Source organism: Pelmatolapia mariae, linkage group LG23, assembly GCF_036321145.2.
Source record: "Pelmatolapia mariae isolate MD_Pm_ZW linkage group LG23, Pm_UMD_F_2, whole genome shotgun sequence".
In the NCBI taxonomy this organism is placed as follows: domain Eukaryota; kingdom Metazoa; phylum Chordata; class Actinopteri; order Cichliformes; family Cichlidae; genus Pelmatolapia; species Pelmatolapia mariae.
In genome coordinates this window covers 23212051-23236943 of record NC_086246.1, presented here as the reverse complement: position 1 = coordinate 23236943, position 24893 = coordinate 23212051, and the positions used below count along the sequence as shown (strand labels likewise).

Genomic DNA, 24893 nt, shown 5'->3' with positions numbered 1-24893 from the left:
CCTTATGCAACTCTTAATGACTTTAAAACAGTGACTGGCACTATTTCACAACAGGGCCTTTATATAAACAGGCTTTTGTTTATTTATATATAAATACTGAAACATATTTATTTTCTCACAAATTTCAATAATAAAATGAGAAAATGCATTAAATACAAATCCTGTAACATTAAAGTCTGTAGCCTGATTCATGGTATTGACTTCATTTTTCTTTGTTACTTTCATTTTATAAAACAAAAGAAAAACAGAAATATAAAAAAATAATCTCAAAACACAAACCAATCGCCTCTGGCACCTAAAATATAAAGGGGAGGTTGAATAAAAAGAAGTTTTAAATATCAAACAGCAAACATACATGTTATTTATCCCCCCAAATCAGATTCAATCTATACACATTTGAGTATCAAAAGATAAAAGTTGGAAATGTTTCCACAAACTGATAACAAATAACACTATCAATGTGTTTTATACAGATATGTTCAAGGAAGATTGTTTTTTCAGTTGGTGAAGTTTTTCATAAACTTTTAACTATGAACTATAATTACAAAAACAAAAAGTGTTACCTGATGTTTTGATGTATGTTTTGGTTTGTTTGGTTTTCAGTATTTAAATGTGTCACTTGAAGAGGATAAGCAAGATAAAAGATGAATTTAGCTTCTGGGTCAGAAAAGTGAAGCCAATGTGGAAGTGACTTAAACTGTTATTCTTACTCATGTCCAGCAAGAGGGCAAATCCTGTGGTTGCAGAAAGACTTGTGGTTGTTTGCTACACTTACTGCATAATTTATGAGTTACACCTTTCTAGTACTGGTTTGGACCCTCTTTGCCTTCTTCTTCTTCTTAATGGCACAGATTCAAAAAAGTTGCTGGAAACATTCCTCATTGATTTCTGTTCCATGTTGACATGGCAGCATCAAACAATTGCTGCAGATTTGTTGGCTGCACACCCATGATGAGAATCTCCTGTTCCACCATATCCCAAAGGTCCTCTGTTGGATTGAGATCTAACAGTGATCATGTGAATGCAGCAGAAATGAAAATTAATCAGATTAGACAACGTTTTTCAAATCTTCAAATTTTGGTGAGTTGGTGTAAACTGTAGCCTCAGTTTTGCTATTTTTAACTGACAGAAGTGGGATCTGGTGTGGTCTTCTGCTGCTGTTGAGATGCTCTACTGTATACCTTTGGTTGTGTGTTTTTTTGTGTTATTGTTGCCTTCGAATCAGCTTGAAGCAGTCTGGCCATTCTCCTTCGACCTCAGCAAGACATTTTCCCCGGGAGAACTGCTGCTCACTGGATATTTTCTTTTTTAGTCCATTCTCTGTAAAATCTAAAGGTTGCATGGGGAAAATCAGCAGAAAATCAGCAGTTTCTAAAACAGTCCGACCAACAACAATGCCAAATTCAAAGTCACTTAAATCACCTTTCATCCCCATTTGATGCTTAGCTGCCATGTGTTTGGCTGATTAGATAGTTGCGTTAAGAGCAGTTTAACAGGTGTACCTAATAAAGTGGCCAGTGAATGTGTGTGAAAACAGCCATCAGCTCATTCACTCTGTGACCTCAGCAAACATTTTCTTGCTGACTTTACTTGCTCATTCACTAGTTTCAAATCTCACTGAATAAATCATGAAGCTCATTTTGTAAGTTACGATCATTATTAGATGATCCTGGCTGTAGCGTCCTCAGTTCCACTCATCACATCCAGATTAAAAATACAAAGGTGGCAACAGTCAAAAGACTCAGCTCGAGGTTTCGTAACAGGAATTCACTAACCAGAGAGCGACATCACAGTTGTTAGGTCCATCTTTGACACTGGTGAGGGCTAAAAGGCAGGTCAAACTGTTTCATATTTTTTGTTTTTGTTGGGAGCAAAGTTCAACTCCCTGTTATTATTATGTTATAACTGTACACTTTGGCATTTCTAGTCTGGCCTGGTGTCAACACACAAACTTCCAGACTCCCTAGAAATGAAACGACTTCTGAGGCCTTTGGATGTAGCAGCTCCAGAAATGCTCATTCATCTGTCACCCCTCTGCAGTCAGCACAGTCATACTTAAGATTTAAGGTCCTCCAGCTCTCCAGTTCACTTCTCTCCTTCCCCTGGTGTCGTTTCCACTCACTGAGTAAGGTGGCACTAAAATCAGCACTTTAATCTGCTGATTCAGGCACTTTGCATGTCTGACTTCCAACCCTAGACATCACTTCATTCAAAATAGAGAAATAGAGTCAAGGGATGCTATCGTGCACCGCCTGATTGAAGTTGAGAGACTATTGACCTTGATGGAGTGTGTGTGTGTGTGTGTGTGTGTGTGTGTGTGTGTGTGTGTGTGTGTGTGTGTGTGTGTGTGTGTGTGTGTTTGGCCTCAGAAGACTCTTATAATCTAACTCTGATCTTGGGAAAAGTGCTTACTTTCTGACCTCTTTCCCTTAAAAGGAATATTAACAGGAGCTTTATGGAGAGGATTCAACTTGGATTTAACACCATCAAGGAGCTAAAAAAAGGAGCAATTTTTATAGGTTGTTATATCAATAGTACTTTTCTAAGCTCCACAACAGAGGTTCTTTACTTTTTTCAGCCTACTAGTACGTGACCACTGAATGTGGTCACGTACTAGTAGGTATTGTTTGATCTGTTCATCCTGTTGGCAAGCTGGTTTACCTAAGAAAACTAAAAAACCGAGGCCAGTATAAAAATTAGCCAGACATTTGTTCATGTCCTCTTTAATGTTCTCTTTTTTGCACAAGTCGAGGAGCATTTCAGGACACATTTCACATGTGACAAATAAAGAATCTTGAATCCTACTCTACTAAATACAGTCATGACAAAGTCTTACCTCACTGTGTCCATTCCTGAAATATCCCTGACATTAATGTGAAGATAATAAGTGAGTGAACTGTTCAAAAGACAGCATATAACCCTACAAAATACAGTCCCAATCAAAAGTTTAAGACCACTTGAAAAATGGCAAAAAAATCATATTTTGCATAGTTGGATCTAAATAAGGTAGAGCTTCAACATGCAACAAGAAGAAATGGGAGTGAGATAAAACATTTTTTGAGCATGCAATTTATTGAAAACAGTGCTTAAACTGATACAGGCTTACAGCTGATCAATAGTTTAGGACCACATGCCTTTAAAAGGCCAAATCTGTGCAAAAATGTGAATTCATTGTCATTTTCTGTCAGGTAGTCACACTGTCGTGATGTTCGGATGGCAAAGGCAAAAAAAGTTCCCTTTTTGAATGTGGTTGGGTTGTTGAACTGCATAAGCAGGGTCTCTCGCGCCATCGTTGCTGAGGTGGGACGCAGTAAGACAGTCATTTGGAATTTGTTAAATGAACCTGAGGGTTATGATGGAAGACCCAAAAACATTTCACCAGCACTGAGCCAGAGGATCCAATTGGCTGTCTGTCAAGACACTGGACGATCCTTGACCCAAATTAAGGCCATTATTGGCACCGATTGCAGCTCCATAACCTTCAGACGGCATCTTAGACTGAAGGGTTTCAAAAACAAAATAACATCTTCAAAGGCCTCGTCTCTTTGAACGCCACAGAACTGACTGTTTGGACTTTGCAAGAGAACACAAAACATGAGACACTGAAAGGTGGAAGAAAGTTTTATTCTCTGACGAGAAAAAATTGAACTGTGATGGTCCTGATGGTTTCCAACGTTACTGGCATGACAAGCAGATCCACCTGAGATGTTTTTTACGCTGCATAGTGGAGGGGGCGCCATAATGGTTTGGGGTGCTTTTTCCTTCAGTGGAACAATGGAACTTCAGGATGTGCAGGGGGGTCAAACGGCCGCTAGCTATGTCCAGATGTTGCAGAGAGCATCCCTCGTGACTGAGGGCTCTTGTCTGCGTGGTGACGACTGGGTTTTTCAACAGGTCAACGCTACAGTACACAATGCCTGCAGGACAAGGGACTTCTTCCAGGAGAATAACATCACTCTTCTGGACCATCCTGCGCGTTCCCCTGATCTAAATCCAATTGAAAACCTTTGAGGATGAATAGCAAGGGAAGTTTACCGTATTTTCCGCACTATAAGGCGCACTTAAAATCCTTTAATTTTCTCAAAAATCGACAGTGCGCCTTATGTATGAATTCTGGTTGTGCTTACTGACCTTGAGCAGATTTTATGTGATACACAGCGCTCAAAAATCTGTCAAAAACTGTTTTAGTACGACTTTAGTAAGCTATGAAGCCGCATCGCTTGATGGATTGTTGGGGCATTACAGCTACCATAGTCAGGAGCCTCGCAGAGCAGTGTTGCCAACTCCTCAGTAAGGAAAATCGCTATTGGTTGTCCTAAAAGTCCCTAGAAGTCGCTAAATGACGTCATCACCTAATTTGCATAATTGGTCATGCTAATATAATTGTAACCTATGTTGTTGGAGAGAGAAATACTTTATGTCTCTCGTGGAAGAGACATAAAGTGAGTAAAAAACGTCCTAAATGCATTTAGAGTTTATTTAGAACAGTGGTTCTTAACCTGGGTTCGATCGAACCCTAGGGGTTCGGTGAGCCGGTCTCAGGGGTTCGGCAGAGCCTCCACCGCAGAGGTCACAGAGGTCCAGACACACCCGAATTAACGTGTAAATTTGTGATGACACGCCCCCTTCTGGCCATCACTGGCTGCAGACTGTCATGCTACACTGCTTGGCCAATCAGGGCTGCGGGGAATGTAGCGCGCGCAGTAGTCAACAGGTGAATGTAGTGGTAGTACTTCGTGTGATTTATTTTAACATTTTAATCCATACTAACTATGTCGGGCAAAAGAAGAAAGTGGTCGGACGAATATGTACAGTATGGATTCACATGTATCACGGAACGTGATGGGAGTGAGCGTCCTATCTGCATGATTTGCAACGCCAAGTTGAGCAACTGTAGTCTCGCACCGGCAAAACTAAAGGAACACTTCTTGAAGCTGCATGGAGACGGGGAATACAAGAACACAACACTTGCTGAGTTCAAGGTGAAGAGAGCCAGATTCGGTGAAAGGCCCACTCTGCCTGCTCTTGGATTTGTAGCCGTTAACAAACCGATCCTCACAGCATCGTACGAAGTTGCTTACCTGATCGCAAAGCAGGGCAAGCCACACACCATTGGTGAAACACTCGTGAAACCAGCTGCGTTAAAGATGGCAAATCTGATTCTCGGAACAGCGGCCGAAGGTAAATTATCCCAAATTCCTCTTTCAAATGACACCGTCAGCGACAGAATAGAAGACATGAGTAAAGACATCTTGGCTCAAGTAGTCGCTGATCTGATTTCAAGCCCGGCAAAATTCAGCCTTCAGCTCGATGAGAGCACAGACGTTGCTAATCTAAGCCAGCTTACTGTTTTTGTGGACTATGTGAAAGATGACATGATAAAAGAAGATTTTTTATTTTGTAAGCCTCTTACAACAACAACTAAGGCAGCCGATGTGAAGAAGCTTGTGGATGACTTCTTCAGAGACAACAATCTTTCATGGGACATGGTTTCTGCAGTTTGTACGGACGGAGCTCCAGTCATGCTAGGAAGAAACTCTGGCTTTGGTGCGCTAGTAAAAGCCGATGCACCACACATCATTGTGACTCATTGTATTTTGCACAGGCATGCACTGGCAACAAAAAACTTTCCTCCAACAATGGCAGAAGTATTAAAAACTGTGGTGGAATGTGTGAACTATGTGCGAAATAGTGCTCTGAGGCACCGCATTTTCAGCGCATTTCAGCTAAGAAAGCCCTGGATTTTTTTATACCATTTGTTACAACATATTTTTGCGAGCAATCCTTTTCGACGATGCTGGACATAAAAACGAAGAAAAGGAACAGACTTTTCTGTGAAAATGACATGAGACTGGCACTTGCCAAGGTGAAGCCACGCATGTCTGAACTGGTCTCTCAAAGGCAACAGCAGAAGTCACACTGATTTGCAGGTATGTAATTTCTTGTAAGTTCATGCATTGTGTTGGTTTTGTTCTTTGAACAAGGTGATGTTCATGCACGGATCATTTTGTGCACCAGTAAAAAAACATATCTATGTCTTGAATTTGAAAAAAAAAATTTCACTAAAGAGGGGTTCGGTGAATGCGCATATGAAACTGGTGGGGTTCGGTGTCTCCAACAAGGTTAAGAACCACTGATTTAGAACTACAAATTAAATTTCTTTTAGCAATTATTGTTTTTTTTAATGTCACAATTCCAACCCTGCTCCTTTACCCGGGCTTGGACTGGCAAAAGTGACCCGAAATAGGCACTCTGGTGGAGTTACTTTGTGTGTGTGTGTTTATAAGTAGTTTTAAACCTTGTGATCCACAAAACAGCATAAGAGTAAAAGAGTAAAAGAAGAACTGACTGCGTAACAGCACCCGCTGCTTGTTGAGAGTAAAAGCGATACGCGCTTTCACGTCTTTTTTTAGCAACTTAAAAAAAGTCGCTAGGGGGTCTGAAAACTCGCTAAATATAGCGACAAAGTCGCTAAGTTGGCAACACTGTCGCAGGGTAATCTGCTTCTCTGTCCACTTCAGGTCCCAAAGTCAAACGAACACTGCAGCATCACTGAGAGTTAAAAACTGTCTAATTTCTTTCATCTTTAATAAAATGATCAGTGTTGCTGTTTTACCGGGTGTAACAATTAATTTTAACATCCATGAAAACAGAGTTAGAAGTTAGCAGGAAGTTAGCTCGCTAGCTTCCACCTAAAGATGACATACCATGTTCTGACTGAGTGATTTGTGAAAAAATTCAAACGTACAGCTCTGCTATCACTTCCAACATATATGAAGACCGAAAACTAAACAGCAGTGACTTTTTTAATGTTACTGAAGTTGGGCTAACTGGTATATAATGATGTGCTACGTGATCGATAGCGACATAGCTACGTTATCATAACATAAACACAGTGAAGCTGGAGGATGAATGCTAACTTTTTTTCACTCGATAAAAGTTAACGCGAGGGTTCCTGATGGTTAGGGACAAATGCAATCGCATGGCAGGATGCTGTAACAGACCAGACTTCAGTCAGGAGAACAACTGAGATAATCCATCCACAATACGAGGTTAGTCATTAATATACTGCAACAACATGGGAATAGAGCAGCTGCAAGAGAATTCAGCATTAATGAATCAATGGTACGGAAGTGGAGGAAGCAAGAAGAATGAGATGAGTAAAGTTTGGCTTATCTGACTGTTTTGTTTCGCTTAATGCCTTTTGTATGAAAACAGACCCATTCATCGACCGGGCACAAAAATGCACAATAGTTCCATTCAGTGGATGCCCTTTGTGCGGCCATCTTCACCACTTGGAGAAATGTTCCCACTCACCTCATGGAAACGCTTACATCAAGCATGCTGCAACAAATTTTTGAAGTGATCAACAATAACGGTGGAGCTACTCATTACTGAGTTCATGTTTGGAACTTTGATTTCTGTTTTGGGGGGTTTACGGGTTTTTTTTGGAGGTGCGGTCCTGTTTCAGTTTAAGCGTTGTTTTCAATAAATTGCATGCTTAAAAAATGTTTTGCCTCACTCCCATTTCTTCTTGCTGCATGTTGAAGCTGTACTTGGAACCTTGTTAAGATCCAACCATGGAAAATATGATTTTTTTTTGCCATTTTTCAAATGGTCTTAAACCTTTGATGGGGACTGTATGTAAATACAGCACTGTGCTGGAAAAGTGTGCCCTCACATTTCTGTATGTTGCTAAAAAAATGAGAGGAAGGTATTAAGATTAATTGAAACATGAGCAAATATACATGGAAATCCAGAATATAAGGTAAAAAAAAAACAAACAGTTTGTATAATTCTAACGAGCCTGAAAGTCAGTATTTGGTGTGACCACCTTTATTCTTCAGCACAGTCTCTTAGACAGCAGTCTTGCAATTTCTTTAAGTAGTCTTCAGGAATAGTTCTCCAGGCTTTTTGAAGGACATGCAAAGCTCTTCTTTGGATGTTTCTGACTTTTGCTCTGTTCTCTGTCAAATATTTTAAAAATATGAACAAATGAGAGGTAGCTTAAGAGTTTTGCACAGCATTGCATATGGTAACAGTGAGAGAATAAAATATTTTTTTCCAACTTAAGTACTACTTAAAATGAGAGAAGTCAATGATAAGTGGATAATTGGCGCTATGTGATGTCAGTGAAGAATGATATGTTTTAGCACCATGGACAGCTGCAGCATCGCTACTAATCTTTACTGCTTGAAAAACAATACCAAGCTGGAAGAAATAAAGGATCTTTTATACTAAATATTTACATTGCATGTACATTTTTCCTACCTGGAGTTGTATAAAATTGTGATAAAAAATAGGAAATATTTGGTTAAAGCAGCTTTCATACTGAGGAAATCATGAGGAGTTGGAGAGACTGAAAGCTAGTAATTATTGAAGAAATCCTAATGCTGTGATTCCTGCAGGCTACTCTCAGACTGCAAGAAAAAGAGTGAAGATGGGGGCATCCAAAACTACACGAGAAATGACAATAACGCCCTAAAGACTTTCAAGATTTTAAATTAAAATTTTCTATGTTATTGTTACCTGGACATATATTGCTATAATCTCACTCCAAATTAACATTTAAATGGAACAAAATTTCCTTAAACACGAATATGATTTACAGATGGGGGTTTGCCTATCAGCATTACACCTTCAGCAAATTAAAAGTTTTTATTAACTTACTCATGAGATGATTAAAAAAGCCTTGCAGACTTAATATCACATTTTTAGCAGCGACCTGCTAATTAATTCAGAGGGTATGCCTCACAGTCGGAACGATTACGTAACGCAATGATGAAAGATGCAATATCTCCCAAGTTATTACATCTTTAGGTTGCAGAGGTGGGAAATAAATACCATAAATACATGTCTTTATGTAGTATGAAAAGAAGTAGTGAAAGTGGTTAAACCTGGGCTATAGTTTTCTACTCTGTCCAACATATCCTAGTGTCTGAATCTTTTGAAGTCCAGGTAAGTATAACTGTAAGAAACACACAAGACTGGAAAATTTTCTGTGGTTACTACTGTAACCCCAGTTCCACCCCCAGTGGGTGCTTCCCATAGTGAGAGACTGAATGAGGTTTGAAATACAACTCCAAAGCTTTATTGAGCTATTCAGTAGTTGCACAATAGGGTAGGCAGGCAGCCTGGCAAATGGAGTGGGTAAAGCCCATGAAAAGGAAGTTTCTCATCTTGGATGTGCAGCTGGCAAATCTGCAACAACTGTGTGATGCTATCATGCATGTTTCTGTCCTGGCTCCCTTCCCTCACCCGTGAGGGTGCAGATGGTTTCCCCTCCCTCAGCCTAGTTCTACTGGAGATTTCTTCCTGTTAAAAGGGAGTTTTTCCTTCCCACTGTTGCCAAGTGCTTCCTCTCACAGGGTCGTGTGATTTTCAGAGTTTACTATGTAGTTTACTATCAGGTTTCCAGCACCTTGGTAAAGGTGCCACAAAGAATTAAGGCAGTTCTGAAGGCAAACTGGGTCCAAACCAGTACTTGCACACTATCTCTCGCTAACAAAGTTGCCCATGAGGGCATATACTTTAGAGCCTTTTGGCAGATTTTATTATTGCTCTTGGACAGAGGTAGGCTACAGTGTTTAGTCGGTTGCTAGCTTTATATTTAGCATTTGTTTAGCTAATGCTAAATATAAAGCATTAGCTAAACAAAATTGAGAGCAATTAAAAAAACAACTGCTATACAATGCCCTCCGCTATCTTTGTTTAATTGGTCACATGACTAAAATGCATCATTGTTTTAGAAAGTCTGCGTTTTCGAGTGTCCACACTGCGATGGGGCAGTTCTGTTTTGAAATGTATGCGTTTTCGAGAGCGTTTTCAAAACGCTGCGTTTTTCCTTGAGGATAACGCTTTCTCAGTGTGGACGGGAGGCCAAAACGGAGAGAAAACGATGCGTTTTCAAACGAAAACGCATTAGTGTGGGCTACGTACACGGGTATTTTTGAAAACTGAAATTTTCCGTTTTCGTTTTTTTTTTTAAAAAAAAATCCCGTCCACACCTAAACGCAAAAACGAAGGAAAACGCTGCTAGGAATATGCCAAAGCCTGTGGCAATATATTCCTAACCTGTAGAAATGTTGGCCAATCAGAAGTCTAGAAGCCTGGGTGGGAAAGAGTAAACAAAGATGGCGCATAGAAGCAGAACTGAGTCCTATGTGTGGAGGGACAGAAACTGTGTTGTATATGTAAGCATGTAAACACTACAGAGAGTAAAGTTAACAGTAACAGTATTTTATCTAAGTCCGCCATTGTAGAAATTCATTTCACCGAAACAATAACGTGACCTCAAAAAAGGGGCACACCTTTGACGCTGCGTTTTCCTCGTCCACACCTAAATGCAAAAACGGAGTTTTCGAAAATATCCACCCTGGCAGGTGTTTTTAAAAATCTCCGTTTTCAGTGACAAAAAACGCCGTTTACGTGTGGAAGAAAGGTGCAAACGCATAGAAAAATCTGCGTTTTCAAAAATACCCGGGTACGTGTGGACATAGCCTTGTTCTTGGTAGTATTTTATTACCATCAGCAGTATTTAGATCAAAATAATTTAATTAAAATTTAGTCAAGATTTGAAATAATTTACTGGGAACTATTAGGGCTGATTAAATTAAACAGATGATACCCCCTCTCATTATTACAGACCTGAGGCAGGATTATTGTGGAGATGTAAGACCGATTAATCAAGTCCAATGGGAGCTTGATACCTCAGCGGTGATGTGCACTGGGAGGCTGTGACTGGGATCCATGCAGCTGTGTGGAGAGGAGTGTGACAGTGTGAAGATGAGCGCTGGGAAAACAAAGCTGGGAACCTCGGAGTGAAGCTGAGCTTCGTGTGAACGCCGGTGGGATCCCTTTGTAGCGCTTCCAATGGGGCGCAAACGAGACCTGACGCCGCTCTGCTGCTGCTGGATCCTCATCAACTCCGGTAAGAGAGGCGGCGAAAGTGATTGATGGGATTTATATGGTAAAAATCAGCCGTGACTTCCCTGTAGGAGCACGTTGAAAAGCACCGAGGCTTTTAGTCATCTCATGGGGATTTCCTGACTTTATAACTTTGTTACCTCCCTTTTACTTAAAGGAATCAGTGACTGTATGAGACTTGGGGTACATCTTTTGCTCTCCCGTTTTGACATGATGCGTTTATAAAGCGGTGTTGCAAATTAATCGAGTAAGGGAAGGCTGTTAATCATCATATCGCATATTCCTGCAGTGTTCTGATAGTGCAAAAGAATATTTGAAACTTTTAGTCCTTTATTGCTGGCTCGTATAGAAGGTCAATAGTCATTTATTCACATTCACATTTATTATTACTATGATTAATGCACTAACGTAGCATTTTAAAGGTGTTTTATACAATCTGTGTTGGGGCATCTACACAAAGGGCTATGCTGACTTTAAGTAATTTTTTCCATGTAACTGTGCTACACAAGTAAAATGTGAAACATTAAATTTAATGGAATTTACTTAATTGCTATACTTTTAAGTGGTGCTGTTTAAAAAAATATTTATTTTTTCCGGAGTGTATATTCATAATGACTTCATTTAAAAATTAACATCCTGCAGAGTCAGGATTGAGCTTAAATCCCGATTCAGTACACAGCAGACCCAAACAGGACTGCAAAAGTTCAGTTAGTCTCCACTCATTTAGATGTGTATTATGTGTTTTTGACGCTGGCACAGCACAGGAAGCTTTTTGAGGCAAAAAACGATCAGGTCTGTGATGCTGTCACTTTAAAAACACTTGTAATTATCCAGGTTTTAATGCAAAAATGTGTAAAACAGTGTTCAGTGATCTGTTTTTGTGCGTGGAGCGGAGCAGGCATTTGTGAGCACTCAAAATTCTGAACACATTTTGCACATTTGTGACCATTTTCATACCAATTTCTCTCAAAAGGTATCAGATGGGGATTTTAAAAGTGAAAAACCAAAAACTAACATGCATATATGCACAAACTATCTGGAATTAATGACTGCTTTCAGGGTATTTCAAGAGGGATGGACGAATGTTTCCCCTGTTGCAAAAGTGGTAATAAGGCATCATTTGTACTCTCCTGTGAAAGGTTTATTTACAATTTAAGAACTCCAGTTGTTAGCCCCCTTCTTCTGTTCTATTGTGCACCTGTAAGTCTTTTTAGGTGCTTAAAATTACACCCTAGTTTCAGAAACTGACGTGGTAGAAGAGTGGGGAATTAGTGTGACAGAGCATTTGGAGGCAGGAGTCGGGGCTAATCGGAAGAGTTTAGGTGAGTAGGAGAAAATAGAAAAAGCTGTTTATCTGGTGCTGGGGTGGAGCTGAGAAACAGCATATAAGCTGCAGCAGGGGTGGGCGAGCTGGCGCACCTGAAATGAAGCATGGAGAGAATAGAAGAGAAGGGGGTGAGAGAGAAAGAGAAGTTCCTGCGAAAGTGGCAGAAGCTGAGGCATGGGAGACAAATTAACCTGAACCCTAGACCCCTTACAGTGCGGCGATCCTGTGGCTCTGTTAAACTTCATGCAGTTGAATGACGATTGATCACCTACAGCAAAGGCAATGATTCTGAGAAACCTTAGTTGACACAAAACTACGCATTTACCTTTTATTTTGGACCATTTGATGGACAAAACCACCTACGATGCTCAGTCCCCAGTTAACAAAACAGGTTAGAAATGTTGGCTTTTTACTCTTAGTAAATTAGGACAGATAAAACCCCTGCTTTGTGGTAGTGACACTGCCCCCATTGGCTGGGCATGAGGAGTCACTGAGTGTGAAAATGATACGAGTCACATGTCACAGGAAGAAGAAATGTTGAGATTACCTGAAGCACTGCCAGTCTCAGAAATGTGCTATACAAATAAATTAATATTGTATATGCAGATAGTACTTTCTAAAATGTTGAGAACAAATCTGATTTGTTTTTAGACCTTTCAGATGCAGAATTTTAAGAAATCATGCAAAGATGGTAAAATGTTTGTTCCTGAAATAGAAATGGGAAGTATTCTTTTTGTATTTCTCTCATGGTTTTTGTAGTGATCACTTATGATCCTCCATTTAGTGTCTACATTTGGTTAAAATCTGAAAACCTGTCTTTCCAGGCTTTTAATAGACTTTAATTCAGACTCATCTCAATGATTTCCAATTCATGTTAACCCACTGAGTGATTTTCCTGCTGATTAAAGGTCTAATGTCTTTCTAGATGTTTGAATGCTGAATAGTATAAGTTTAAAATTGGTTGAAAAGAGTTTTATTTTAAATATGCATGTTGATTGTCAGTTTTTGTTAAGAAATGGTGGTGATCAAATTCTATTTTTTCAATTTTCAACCAATCTGTTTTTAGATGGGTTTTCACTCTTTAAACAAATCTCAGTGTTTGACATTTGTGACAAAGTTTTCTCTAATATCCCGGCCACATGGAGACTGGGATATTAGATATCCCTACTAGATTCGAACTGGAGTAGTTTCTCAAAAAAAGAAAAAAGAACAAAAAGAAAGATCGATTGTGATCCTTTAACCCATTCTGATAGGTCCACCAAAAATGTCTGCCAAAAATGTCTGCAGAGCTACTTCAGTGTCCTGAGTAATCACAGCATCTTCGGCTTAGCCTGTGACATACATGTAGAGCAGGGCCCTATTCAAGAAAACTGGCTTTAGTAACCCAGACATGAGGAAAACTCCGTTTTTTTCTAAACTAACTTAAATAGTCAGACCTTACCAAACACAAAGTTCCTTTTTGTGTCCTCCCCTCCTGCTGCACCTGAAGCTGGATATACTCGGAGTTGACAGGATTTAGTTTGCCCATCCAAGTTCCTTATCAACTTTATTGTTTCTGCTTTACCTGCCAAAAATGTAAACCTCATGGGACCGTTTTCTGCCAATATGGCTTCCATTTCATCACCTTTGTCCACTTCTTGGCCGCAGCCTATTCATGTCACCATCATCTTTTTGGGCTACGTTTCACCAAAGTTAGTTAGCTTCTCTGTTTTCCCTTTTTCCTCTGATTGTTTGGCCACAGGTTGTCATCAGAAAGTAGAGGAGATCAGCATGCTGCCAAAAATGTCTGCAGAGCCAGCAATATCTGTCATTGAGACAGAAAAAACAAAATTATAGATGTTAAAGGAAAAGTTCAACATTTCTTCTAAGCTGGTTGGTGTAACTATCATGTTAACACTTTACAAAAATGGGAGTTGAATTCGGCATTTAGTCAGAGGCCTGCAATGTGAAGCAGGATTTGGTCTGTGGAAGAATCCTTCAACGTCTGCACTCTTAGGAGGATATTTTTTAATAGCATTTGAAGTCTGTGTGTTTCCTTAAGTCCTTGACACAACTTTATTCTGTAATTCAGTTTTATTAAATTGCTTAATTTTTATTCAAATGAATGTGGTCCATATTTATTTGTGAAATAAATATGAACTTTAAGCCTATCCTTCTATTTTTGTTCCAGTACATAAGACTCAAACGGCACGATCACTCAGCATACAGTTTCAGAAGCTTTAAAAAATAAAACTTAAAATTATATAGCTTAAATAACACCGTATATTTTCTTAAAAGCAGAATGTCAAAAAAACCGTAAGGACCTTCTTCTCAAAACACATGGAGGACATCCTGAATATCAAAGTCAAGTAATTTCTCATAACAGGGTCGGGTAAGGCTTCTGGAATTTCCTTCTCCAAGGCCAGATGTTCAGTCGTGGTGAGTAATGTTTGACTGCTGGTATGATGTTCTTTTCATGAAATGCTCAGGTTTATGCAAACATAACGGGACTCAGACCATCCAAAAAATTTGGGTTTTCTGCTTTTTTCTGCAAGATAACTTTTTCCCCAAATGTCTTGGGGATCATCAAAGATGTATTTGGGTAAATGTGAGACGAGATTTGATTAATTTGTTTGATCTGAAACGTGAAAGTGTGTCAAATATCAACAAATGAAGAAATCAGGAATTGGGCAAATACTTTTTCTCAGCACTGCAGATGGCTATCCTAACTGAAAGTTCCCTCTGTGTACTCTTCTGGTTGTTATTTTTTATTATAAGACTTGTGAGTAAAAACCATCGAGGACTTGTAGTGATTCTAATGATCCAACCGTAAAGTGAAGCACGCTTGTTTACAAAGCTGCACACCCAGTGACACGTTTAAAAGGTGCATTTTAATTAGTGCATTTGGTGTGAAAAAGTAACGGATTATAGACTTAACATAATCTTAAGTATTCAGGCAAAAAAGGATCAACTCATCCTTCAGAGAAACTGAAGCTCACTGATAATTCTCCACACAAATTAGCTTAAACCTTAATCATGTCCTAAATGAGACACAGCAGCCGGGGTCTTTATGCTAAATCCAGGGACACAAACTGCTGCACAATCCAACAACATATCTGTTTGTCCTCCACTGGCACAGCCTTACCTGAGACATCATTTTGCCAGTTATAAATAGCCAATGTAATCAGAAAAACTGGCATCACATTTGCACAGTTTGTGCTGTTGGCTCGGCGTTTCTTGCTCTGGCTAATCCTAAATTGCTCGCTGGTGATGCCAGATGGCTCGCCAGAGTTCAAAGCTGAGACAGAGAGTGAGGGAGGGCTTTCTTGATGCAAGCTGAACAGAAAAGCAAGATAGTTACCATCGGTGTTCATTTATCCTGCAAGAGAAATCACATCTGATACAAAAAGGTCAAACACAGAGAATTAAAGAGTTTTATTTCAAGCGTGAAAGGACTCCCCCGATGAGTTATGAACGCTGGAAAACCACACTCAGTGTTTTACACTAACTTCAATTATCTCTAATGGTTTGTGTGTAAGATCAAGTTAAATCCAAGTGTAGTAGATCACATCCTAATCTTTGAAATTTTATGAACAATAAAATTCAGGTAATAGCTTTTCCCCCCTCGAGACTGGGTACAGTATCTCTCTCAACTGTAATGACTTTGGTTTAAGCGAAGTATGAGTGAAAATGCAGACTGGTCCTTTAAAAAGGCTGGAGGGGGAGAAAAGTTAGGAGATAAATCAGGAACACCCATGACCCATGGGGGAAGAGGAAGGTCTTCAGAGAGGAGGAACGTGAAGTGAAAGTGCTGAAGAGTGCAGATATTTAAATGTTTCTTTCAGTTTCTACACAGCAAAAGTGCAGTGAATAAGACAGTGATTAAGCCATTAGTGAACAAACTATTTACTGTAAATGACAAGTTTTAAAGAGTATAAGAGCTATGAAGAGCTTTTGGTGCTTTCTGGTCGGTGGGACATGTCTGTGGTGCCCATGACCACAACAAACCGAAGTCTTGTGATCTCTGTAGTGCTTGAAACAGCTTACATGGGATTTATGGTCCTGTATGTGTATTTATTTTGCCTCATGTAGAGAGAAACTGCAGCGCAGTGCAGAAGTGCAGCTCTCCAAAGAGCAAAAAAGGACGATAGCACTGTGTGCAAATAGAAGGGTAGAGGTCTAAGCCATTATTTCTAGCAGGCTGTAAATGTGTTCTTTTCTGCTGTAACATTGGTAACCAAGGTATGCACAAGACCATCTCTGAACATACTACACATGAAACCACGAAGCAGCAAAAAACCACACCACACTGAGGCTACAGTTCTCATGGGCTCACCAAAACTGGACAATAGAAGATTGGAAAAATGTTGCTCAGATGGTAGGGTCAGAATCAAACATACGCAACATAAAAGGATGGCTCCATCGTGCCTTGTATGAACAGTTCCGGCTGCTGGTGGTGTTATAGTGTGAGGGAAATTTTCTTAGCACAATTTGGGCTCCTTAGTACCAACTAAGCATCCTTTAAACACCACAGCCTGCCTGAGTGTTGTTGCTGACCGTGTACATCTCTTTATGGCCACAGTGTAACATCGTCTGATGGCTGCTCCCAGCAGTAATACACACCATGTCACAAAACTCAGATCCTCTCAAACTGGTTCCTTGAACATGGCCTCCACAGTCACCAGATCTCAGTCCAATAGAGCTCCTTTGAGATGTGGTGGAACAGGAGACAGCTCTGCAGCAGCTGTGTGATCCATCGTGTCAATATGAACACAAAATCGCTGAGAAAACTTTCCAGCACCTTGTTCACATTTTCCTCATAGAATATAAAGTTTACTTGCACTCGCTTTAATAATATTATGATGCATATAAACATTATGAGATCTGCATTACATAGAAAATAATAATTTATTATATGTTTTTATGTGAAAGAAGGAAATAGGACAAAGTGAATGACCTAGAATATAAAGGATTCTGGTGTGAGGGGTCATTTTTTTGTCTTTGCTTAATTTTCTTGCAGAATTGCACACATGGTTGAAAAGTCTTGAATGCTTTGTGTTCATTTACTTTTTAGAGTTTCTAATCAATTGCTTGCACCTGACCTGACAACGCTGTACAGTCTTGAGCATAAAACCTGTTTTGATATGTTATTGTGAAATCAGAGGTTCTGAATTTAGAGTGAAAACCAGCTTTTGGGTTCAGAGTTTTGAGAAAAGGACAGAAACTTTCCAGAAATGTGTCTTAGATTTTGAAAAGTGAAAATCAGATTCTCTCTAAATAAAAAGCACGAGGGACACCAAGTTCTTCGAAGTAGGAAAATATGTCACAAAATCTTTAACTGGTCTTTTATTGACAGGAATAGTTATTGAAGCAAGTGGGTGTTCACAGACCTAAACTCCAGACCAGGTTATGTCTGCAGCATATGCTACCATGGTTATATACATTGATTTTCATCAAGGATAACCTCTGAAGTTACTCAAAGCCCACTTTCTGGCACAGGCCTCTGTGTGTGTGTGTGATTGACTTTTGCCTGTATAAATGTGTTTTAGTGAGTGAGAGCTTCCTTGGAGATTTGCAAGAAGGTAAAATGAGACCTGCAAAATGCATCAAACTGGATGAAAACTATTTAAGGTTTCATGATATGAGCGACTGATTACATAAGCTAGCTCAGACAAAGGAATCACTTTTAAACTATTGCAGGATGATAGTCTGAACCCAACAGTGTCGCTGATCTGTCTCTGCCTCTCCGTCAGTGCTCTCTGAGGACTGGGATCGTGTTCACACTGAGGACGAGCTCTTCAGGAGTTTGTTTAGAGGCTACAGCAAGTGGACTCGACCGGCGAAGAACGTCACAGACGTGGTCATCGTCAAGTTTGGCCTGTCCATCGCCCAGCTTATAGATGTGGTAGGAATTTAACCATACCTTTAAAACTTTAAAAACTATTCCCCCTTTCTGTTTTGTGCCGTTGCACCTACTAGGACGTTAGATGCATGGCTCACTCGCTGTGTCCACTTCATTTACAAAAAACAGGATGAGAAAAATCAGATGATGACAACCAACGTGTGGCTGAAACAGGTGGGTGAAAACAAAAAGTGGGTCTGAATGTTAATTAAATGTAATTTAAATGTGTTTTGTGCCCTAAAATGACTTAAAAATGTGTATTCATTGAAAGGAATGGACGGATTACAAGCTGCAGTGGAGTCCTTCCGACTTCAACAATGTGACATCCATCAGAGTCCCTTCTGAGCTCATCTGGGTCCCCGACATTGTGCTGTACAACAAGTAAAACCACACACATGATTCACGAGTCCACCCTCCTCCTCGTCCTCCTTCATCCTTTCAAACTCATCTTAAAATTCACTGCGAGCAGCAGAGAAGCAATGACATCAGTCTATCCCAGGAGGCCTGTACTGTGAAGCAGGATTTGGGGGCTTAGCGAGGTAACCCCAGGTTAAACCCAGGGCTTTCAGCGTTACAGTGGTGCTCTTTACATCTTACCAGATTGCATCGCCACGGTAACTTGTGCTGCACACCTAACCTTCTTAGGCACAAGTTATGTTTGAAATAAGAGGTTTGCAAGTGCAAAACCACCTTCTACTGACCGGTAAGTTCTCTGGAGGACAGCATGTCTATTCCTTAGAGTCCTCTAACCTCAATGAGCAGATAACAGAGTAAACATTTTGAGAGACAGCCTATGATCCTAAATGAACATATGAACATAAATACTTAAATATTTTTCACTAATAACAAATAGTATTTCTGCTTCTGGTGCCTAAATAATTATAGTTACAGCTTTCTTGTTATTTCTTTAAGTAGTCTTCAGGAATAGTTCTCCAGGCTTCCTGAAGGACATTCAAAGCTCTTCTTTGGATGCTTCTGCTTTTTGTTCTGTTTTCTGTCAACATGATCCCACACTGCTTCAATAATGTTGAGGTCCGGGCTCTGAGGAGGCCAATTCATGACTGATAGTGTTCCACTGTGTCTTTTTCTATCCAGGTATGATTTTGCTGCGCTGGCAGTGTGTTTGGGATCATTATCATGCTGAAAATGAAAAATGTTATCAGTTAAACATTTTCCAGATGGTATTATGTGGTAGATCAAAGTCTGAAGGTACTTTTCTGAGTTCATAATTCATTCATTTTGACAAGATCCCCAACACCACTGGCTGAAATGCAGCCTGAAACCATGACAGAGCCTCCACCGTGTTTTAGAGATGCCTGTAGACCTCTCTTGTTGTACCTCTCTCCTGACCTCCTATGTATGTATATACTGATGATGAACCAAAGCAGAACCAAACATTTCAAATTCATCACTCCTGAAGACCGTTTGCCACAGTTCTTGTTTAATTTTCATACCTCAGCGTTTTCTCCCTGCTTTCCTTCATTAAGAATGGCTTCTGACAGCCACACTTCCACCGAGACCATTTCTGATGAGGATTTAGTGAACAGTAGATGGATCAGCTGAAGGCCCTGGTGCATCTCTCAGGTCCTGTGTCAGGTCTTTGCTGGAATTTTTTTCCTGTTTCTTAAGGACATGCCTTTCAGATAGTGTTCATCTGCTGAAAATATGTCTGTCTGTATTGTATTTTTTGGGTTAACTAAAGAAATGGATGTGTTTTTGTGACAGGCTGCTAGTAGCAAAGTGCCTAAAGATTTAGTACAGCCCATAATCTTCATTTAGGACATTTTTTATATATAAAAACAAAGTTCCTCTGTGCAACGCACCAACATCATAAGAAACAGACTGAAGGTTTAAAACAAATAAATGGACATTTACATGCTCTGTGCCACTTCTCAGCCATGTGGATTATTTGTTTTCGTCGTTACGATTTGTGGGATGGTATTATCTCCTTTAACAACAGGTGTTCCAGATTATCCTCTCCTAAAGATAATAAAGGAAGCACTGAAGCATTGTCCTTCGTATTTACAGAGCTCGACCTGTTCTTACGATGCTTCCCATGCAGATATTTCAGGATCATTTCACTCAGTTTGAACCTTCCTGAAAAACTTGACTATTCAGCTACAACCCTTGTTTTCAACCACCGTCATGTGACCCCTATCCAAAGAGCAAATTAAGCCAGATAAAGATCTCTATATACCCTGCAAAAACATCTGGGGGTAAATAAGGATTATTAACTATTACTTTATTTGGATTTAAAATATTGAGTCACGCTCACAGCAGATGTTCAAGGACACACACGCTGTTCCTGAACAGAGACGACTTTCTGTAGGTGGACCTGGAAATTATCTGTAGTGATCAATTAGCTGCTTGATCCATAACACGGTCCTCCTTCATTGAAGAGCGAAAGAGGAGTTGAGGTCACTTACATGGAGCCAAACAGCTCGATGGTATTTTCTGCATTTTCCTGCATATCAATTGGCGATGCATGCAAATTATGCTGTTGAATAAATGACCCTGATTCTGTTGCGGATGCACGGCGATGTTGCATCACGCAGTTTTAGTTGAGTTTCCAGCCCTTGGGGCTCGGGGGAGTATTAAAATTGGTCTGGATGGAGATGAAACTCTCTCCGCTTTCAGTGAAAATGAGCTTGCATCAGTGTCGTTTACATTCAGCTATCAATTATTAAGCATAGCTCGTGTAAACGGGCATAGCTCCAGGTTTATTGATTCACCTTCTGAGTTTAAAAACTAATGAAATTAAAACTTTTTACCCTCTTTTCTTGTTAAAGTGCTGACGGGGAGTTCGCTGTCACCCACATGACCAAGGCACAGCTGTTTTACACCGGTCGTGTCCGCTGGGTACCGCCCGCCATCTACAAGTCCTCCTGCTCCATCGACGTCACCTTCTTCCCCTTTGACCAGCAGAGCTGCAAGATGAAGTTCGGATCCTGGACGTACGACCGCGCCAAGATCGACCTGGAGCCCTTTGAGAACACCGTGGACCTGAAGGTGGGAACACGTGGGTGGAGGTTGCTCTGCTTCCCCTCCCCCTCCGCATTCCTCCCTCATACTCTCTTATGATTTCCTTCCTAACACCTCCTGCACCTCTTTACCTCCTCTTATCTGCTCTTCACATGTGTTTTGTTTTACAGAAGAATGCCCGCCAAACTCTCAGGCTGCTCACATTTTAATTAACAAAGTATTTCCCAGCGTCATGTTTCACTGCAGCAAAAGCTTCTGGAAAAATTCACAGAATAGTTTTGTAAGAGAAAGAAAAACCCCAAATCCTGGGGAGATTTCTGAGTTGTAAAACGTGGCAGGTTTCTTTAACTCTTTACCCCTTGGACACCTACTAGGACAGGGGTGGCCAACTCCAGGCCTCGAGAGCCGGTATCCTGCAGGTTTTAGATGTCACCCTGGGTCAACACACCTGAATCAAATGATTAGTTCATTACCAGGCTTCTGGAAAACGTCCAGAAATGTTGAGGAGTTCATTTAGCCATTTCAATCAGCTGTGTTGGATGAAGGACACATCTAAAACCTGCAGGACACCGGCTCTCGAGGCCTGGAGTTGGCCACCCCTGTACTAGGAGGAACCCTTGAAGCTCTTTTCTGAGCTTGGATTGAAAACATGGAAACTATTATAATGGTCTGTAAACTACATCTTAAGTGATATACTGAGGTATTAAAAGGTGTCATTATGGCTACAGGGGAGGTCATGAAATGTTGTCTTTATAGGGGAAAGAGTTAATATGGTGTGATTTTGAAGCACAGAATGCAGAAGTAAGTTTTTTTCTTCAATTTGTCTCCACATGTCTGCATTTGAGTTCTCAATCCTGCAACACTTGGAGAGTACGCTGTAACAAAGGACAGCACTATTTATACAGGCAGATACACAAAGGGGTAATCAGGGGCATGAGGCACAGAGGGGAAGACGAGGAACAGGTAACATGAATGTGACAGGGGAAGTAAAACTAACTGCAACACACAGGAGACGAATGACTACCAAAATAAAAGAGGAAAAAACAATAAACAATAATCGTTGTGGGGGATTATTCTCTCCAGTGTCTTCATGACATGTAAGGTCAGAGCAATGGTCTGTGGTCATTGGAAGTAGTTGGGTGAGATGTTTTTGTGGACAAGGACAAGACAGAATGTCCTTTAGAGAGTCAGGACCTTCTGCAGTTTAAAACTCTGGTTGCGGATGAGACACAGCTGAGCAGCACAACTTTGGGGCTGATCCCATCAGGACCAGCCGCTCTGCCAGAGTAGAGTCAAGACAACTTTTTCAGTTGAGAGGGACATGGAGGTGCAAGCTGTAGGTGCAAAGACAAGGGAAGGGGACAATGTTCATGAGATGAACTGTATGCTGGGGAAGGATGCCCAGCAGGTGGAGGTGTGTCAAGCCAAGTGAAGTTTAAGTTGTTGGTACTCTTCACATTCCACTCCAGCACTAAGTCCCTGCTTTGTTTGTGTCCTGTGAAGATTCTCAGTCCAACCCCTCCTTGTTGTTATTCCGTTATTTCCTGGCTTTCTCCTGTAACAGGATTTCCCCCTGCTGCTTTAACTTTAAACTCCCTCTGCACGATGTCAGTGTGGCTAAAAAGAGTCTGACTTCTAGGACTACTGGGAGAGTGGAGAATGGGCAATCGTCAACGCTGTAGGAACCTACAATACCAAGAAATACGACTGCTGTCACGAGATCTACCCCGACATCACCTACTACTTCGTGATCCGCCGCCTGCCGTTGTTCTACACCATAAACCTCATCATCCCCTGCCTACTCATCTCCTGCCTGACCGTCCTGGTCTTCTACCTGCCATCAGACTGCGGCGAGAAGATCACGCTGTGCATCTCTGTGCTGCTGTCGCTCACCGTCTTCCTGCTGCTCATCACTGAGATCATCCCATCCACATCGCTAGTCATCCCGCTGATTGGGGAGTACCTGCTCTTCACTATGATCTTTGTCACGCTGTCAATCATCATCACCGTGTTTGTGTTGAATGTGCACCACCGATCATCAGAGACTCACACCATGCCCCGGTGGGTTCGGAGGCTCTTCCTGTCTGTGGTGCCGCGCTGGCTCTGCATGAAGCGCCCGCATCATGGACTCAGGCCTGCAAGGTGAGACAGCCTCTATGACCATTAGAGGCACTGCAGGTTTTTACATGGTCATAAATAGCTTAGTCTAGTCGACTTCTACGTGGTCAAATGTGTATGAGTTGAAGCTTAGGATTGGCTAATTCAATCCAATTGATTAGCTCTTGACTGAGTTGGTGCGGTTATCCACACAGGAAACCACAAAATCTCTGCACAGGTTTATTATTTTCATCATATGCTTGAACCATTTGGCTGATTTTAATACATATTGCAGAGAGATAACTTAGCAGCCCTATCATACATCCACAGCCTCCAAACTCTTCTTCTTCTTTTTGTTGTTTAATTGTGGTTGGCAGACAGCTTCTAGGCATTTTACCACCACCTACTGACAGTAGAAGTATATTGATAATTTGAGGTAGTGGTAAAAATAAGGAAAATATATAATTTAAGGTGACAGTTGTAATCATTTGTTTTTCTGTTTTATATTTTCACAATGTTTTGCTTGTCGTTACAATGTTATTGTAATTTTTCTACAAACCCATCTACCTTTCTTAGGCGACACCACCTGAGCGATAAACTCCTCCCTCTCCGGACTCCGGGCCCCTCCCACAGCATCTGGATCACTCAGGAGTCTGATGTGGACGCTGGAGATGAAATTAACCATTGGGACTTTCATGGTTACTCAAACATGGAGCATTTGGAGAGGTTTGGGTCCCCGTCTTGTCTTTCTGCTCGGTCTCTGGGCTATACACTCCTACCACAGACACGGTCCACTGTCAGCTTAGAGTGGGATACCCCTCCTGATTCGACCCAGAACCAGTGGGACTCTTCTGTGTCTCCTGCTGTCATATCCGCCCTGGAGGGAGTAACGTACATCGCTGAACACCTAAGAGCAGAAGATGCAGACTTTTCGGCAAGTATTGGATTTTTTTGGTTAAAGATTTGCGGTCAAAAGTTTGCATCAGGGGTGTCAAACATAAGACAGCCTGGGTTTTATATATTTCTCCAACTTTACAGGCTCATTTTTGGTTTTATGTCTTTTCTCAGGTGAAGGAGGACTGGAAGTATGTGGCCATGGTCGTAGACCGGATCTTCCTGTGGATGTTCATCATAGTGTGTCTGTTGGGGACCGTTGGACTCTTTCTGCCTCCGTGGCTCTCTGGGATGATTTAAAACCAAGACTAGATGTTAAAAACACTAATATATTATATAAAAAAGTGGAAGAGCATGGTTAACTTTTAAATTTGTTGCAACAGACGAGTCTAGGAAACTTATTTCATGGAGGATGAAAAGTACAAAAATGAATAATAAAGAGAAATTAATTATTAATGCAGATATTCATAAAATGAAATGGCCTTGATGTATAAAATGGAATATACTGATGTTAATTAATGATAAATATTATAATCTGCTTTATTTGCTTGTGTCTTATTTATTCTCCATTGTATCTGTAATTTTCTTCACTCTCACGTCTGCATATGTGGTTCTGTTTGTCTGTCTGTCTGGTTGTTAACAGTTTTTCAATTTTGTGTGATGGTAGATAAAAAAACCAACTTGAGCTAAATTACATTTTGGTGAAATCTGGTGAAAGTCACACTGAATGTGAAAATCAGTAAAACCATTATATTACCCACAATTTTTTTTTTATTGATCGTCTTC

The 24893-nt window shown here is 40.6% G+C and overlaps 1 protein-coding gene across 1 annotated transcript; it reads left to right on the top strand.

Moving 5' to 3' along the window:
* The first annotated feature begins 10815 nt into the window (after positions 1-10815).
* Positions 10816-24512, top strand: LOC134620095 (neuronal acetylcholine receptor subunit alpha-2-like). The gene is made up of 8 exons (XM_063466026.1): positions 10816-10930; positions 17986-18137; positions 18264-18308; positions 18406-18515; positions 20924-21143; positions 22756-23258; positions 23790-24147; positions 24282-24512. Exons 1-8 carry the CDS (start codon positions 10873-10875, stop codon positions 24405-24407), a joined length of 1572 nt encoding a protein of 523 aa, XP_063322096.1. The 5' UTR covers positions 10816-10872; the 3' UTR covers positions 24408-24512.
* Positions 24513-24893: the final 381 nt, after the last annotated feature.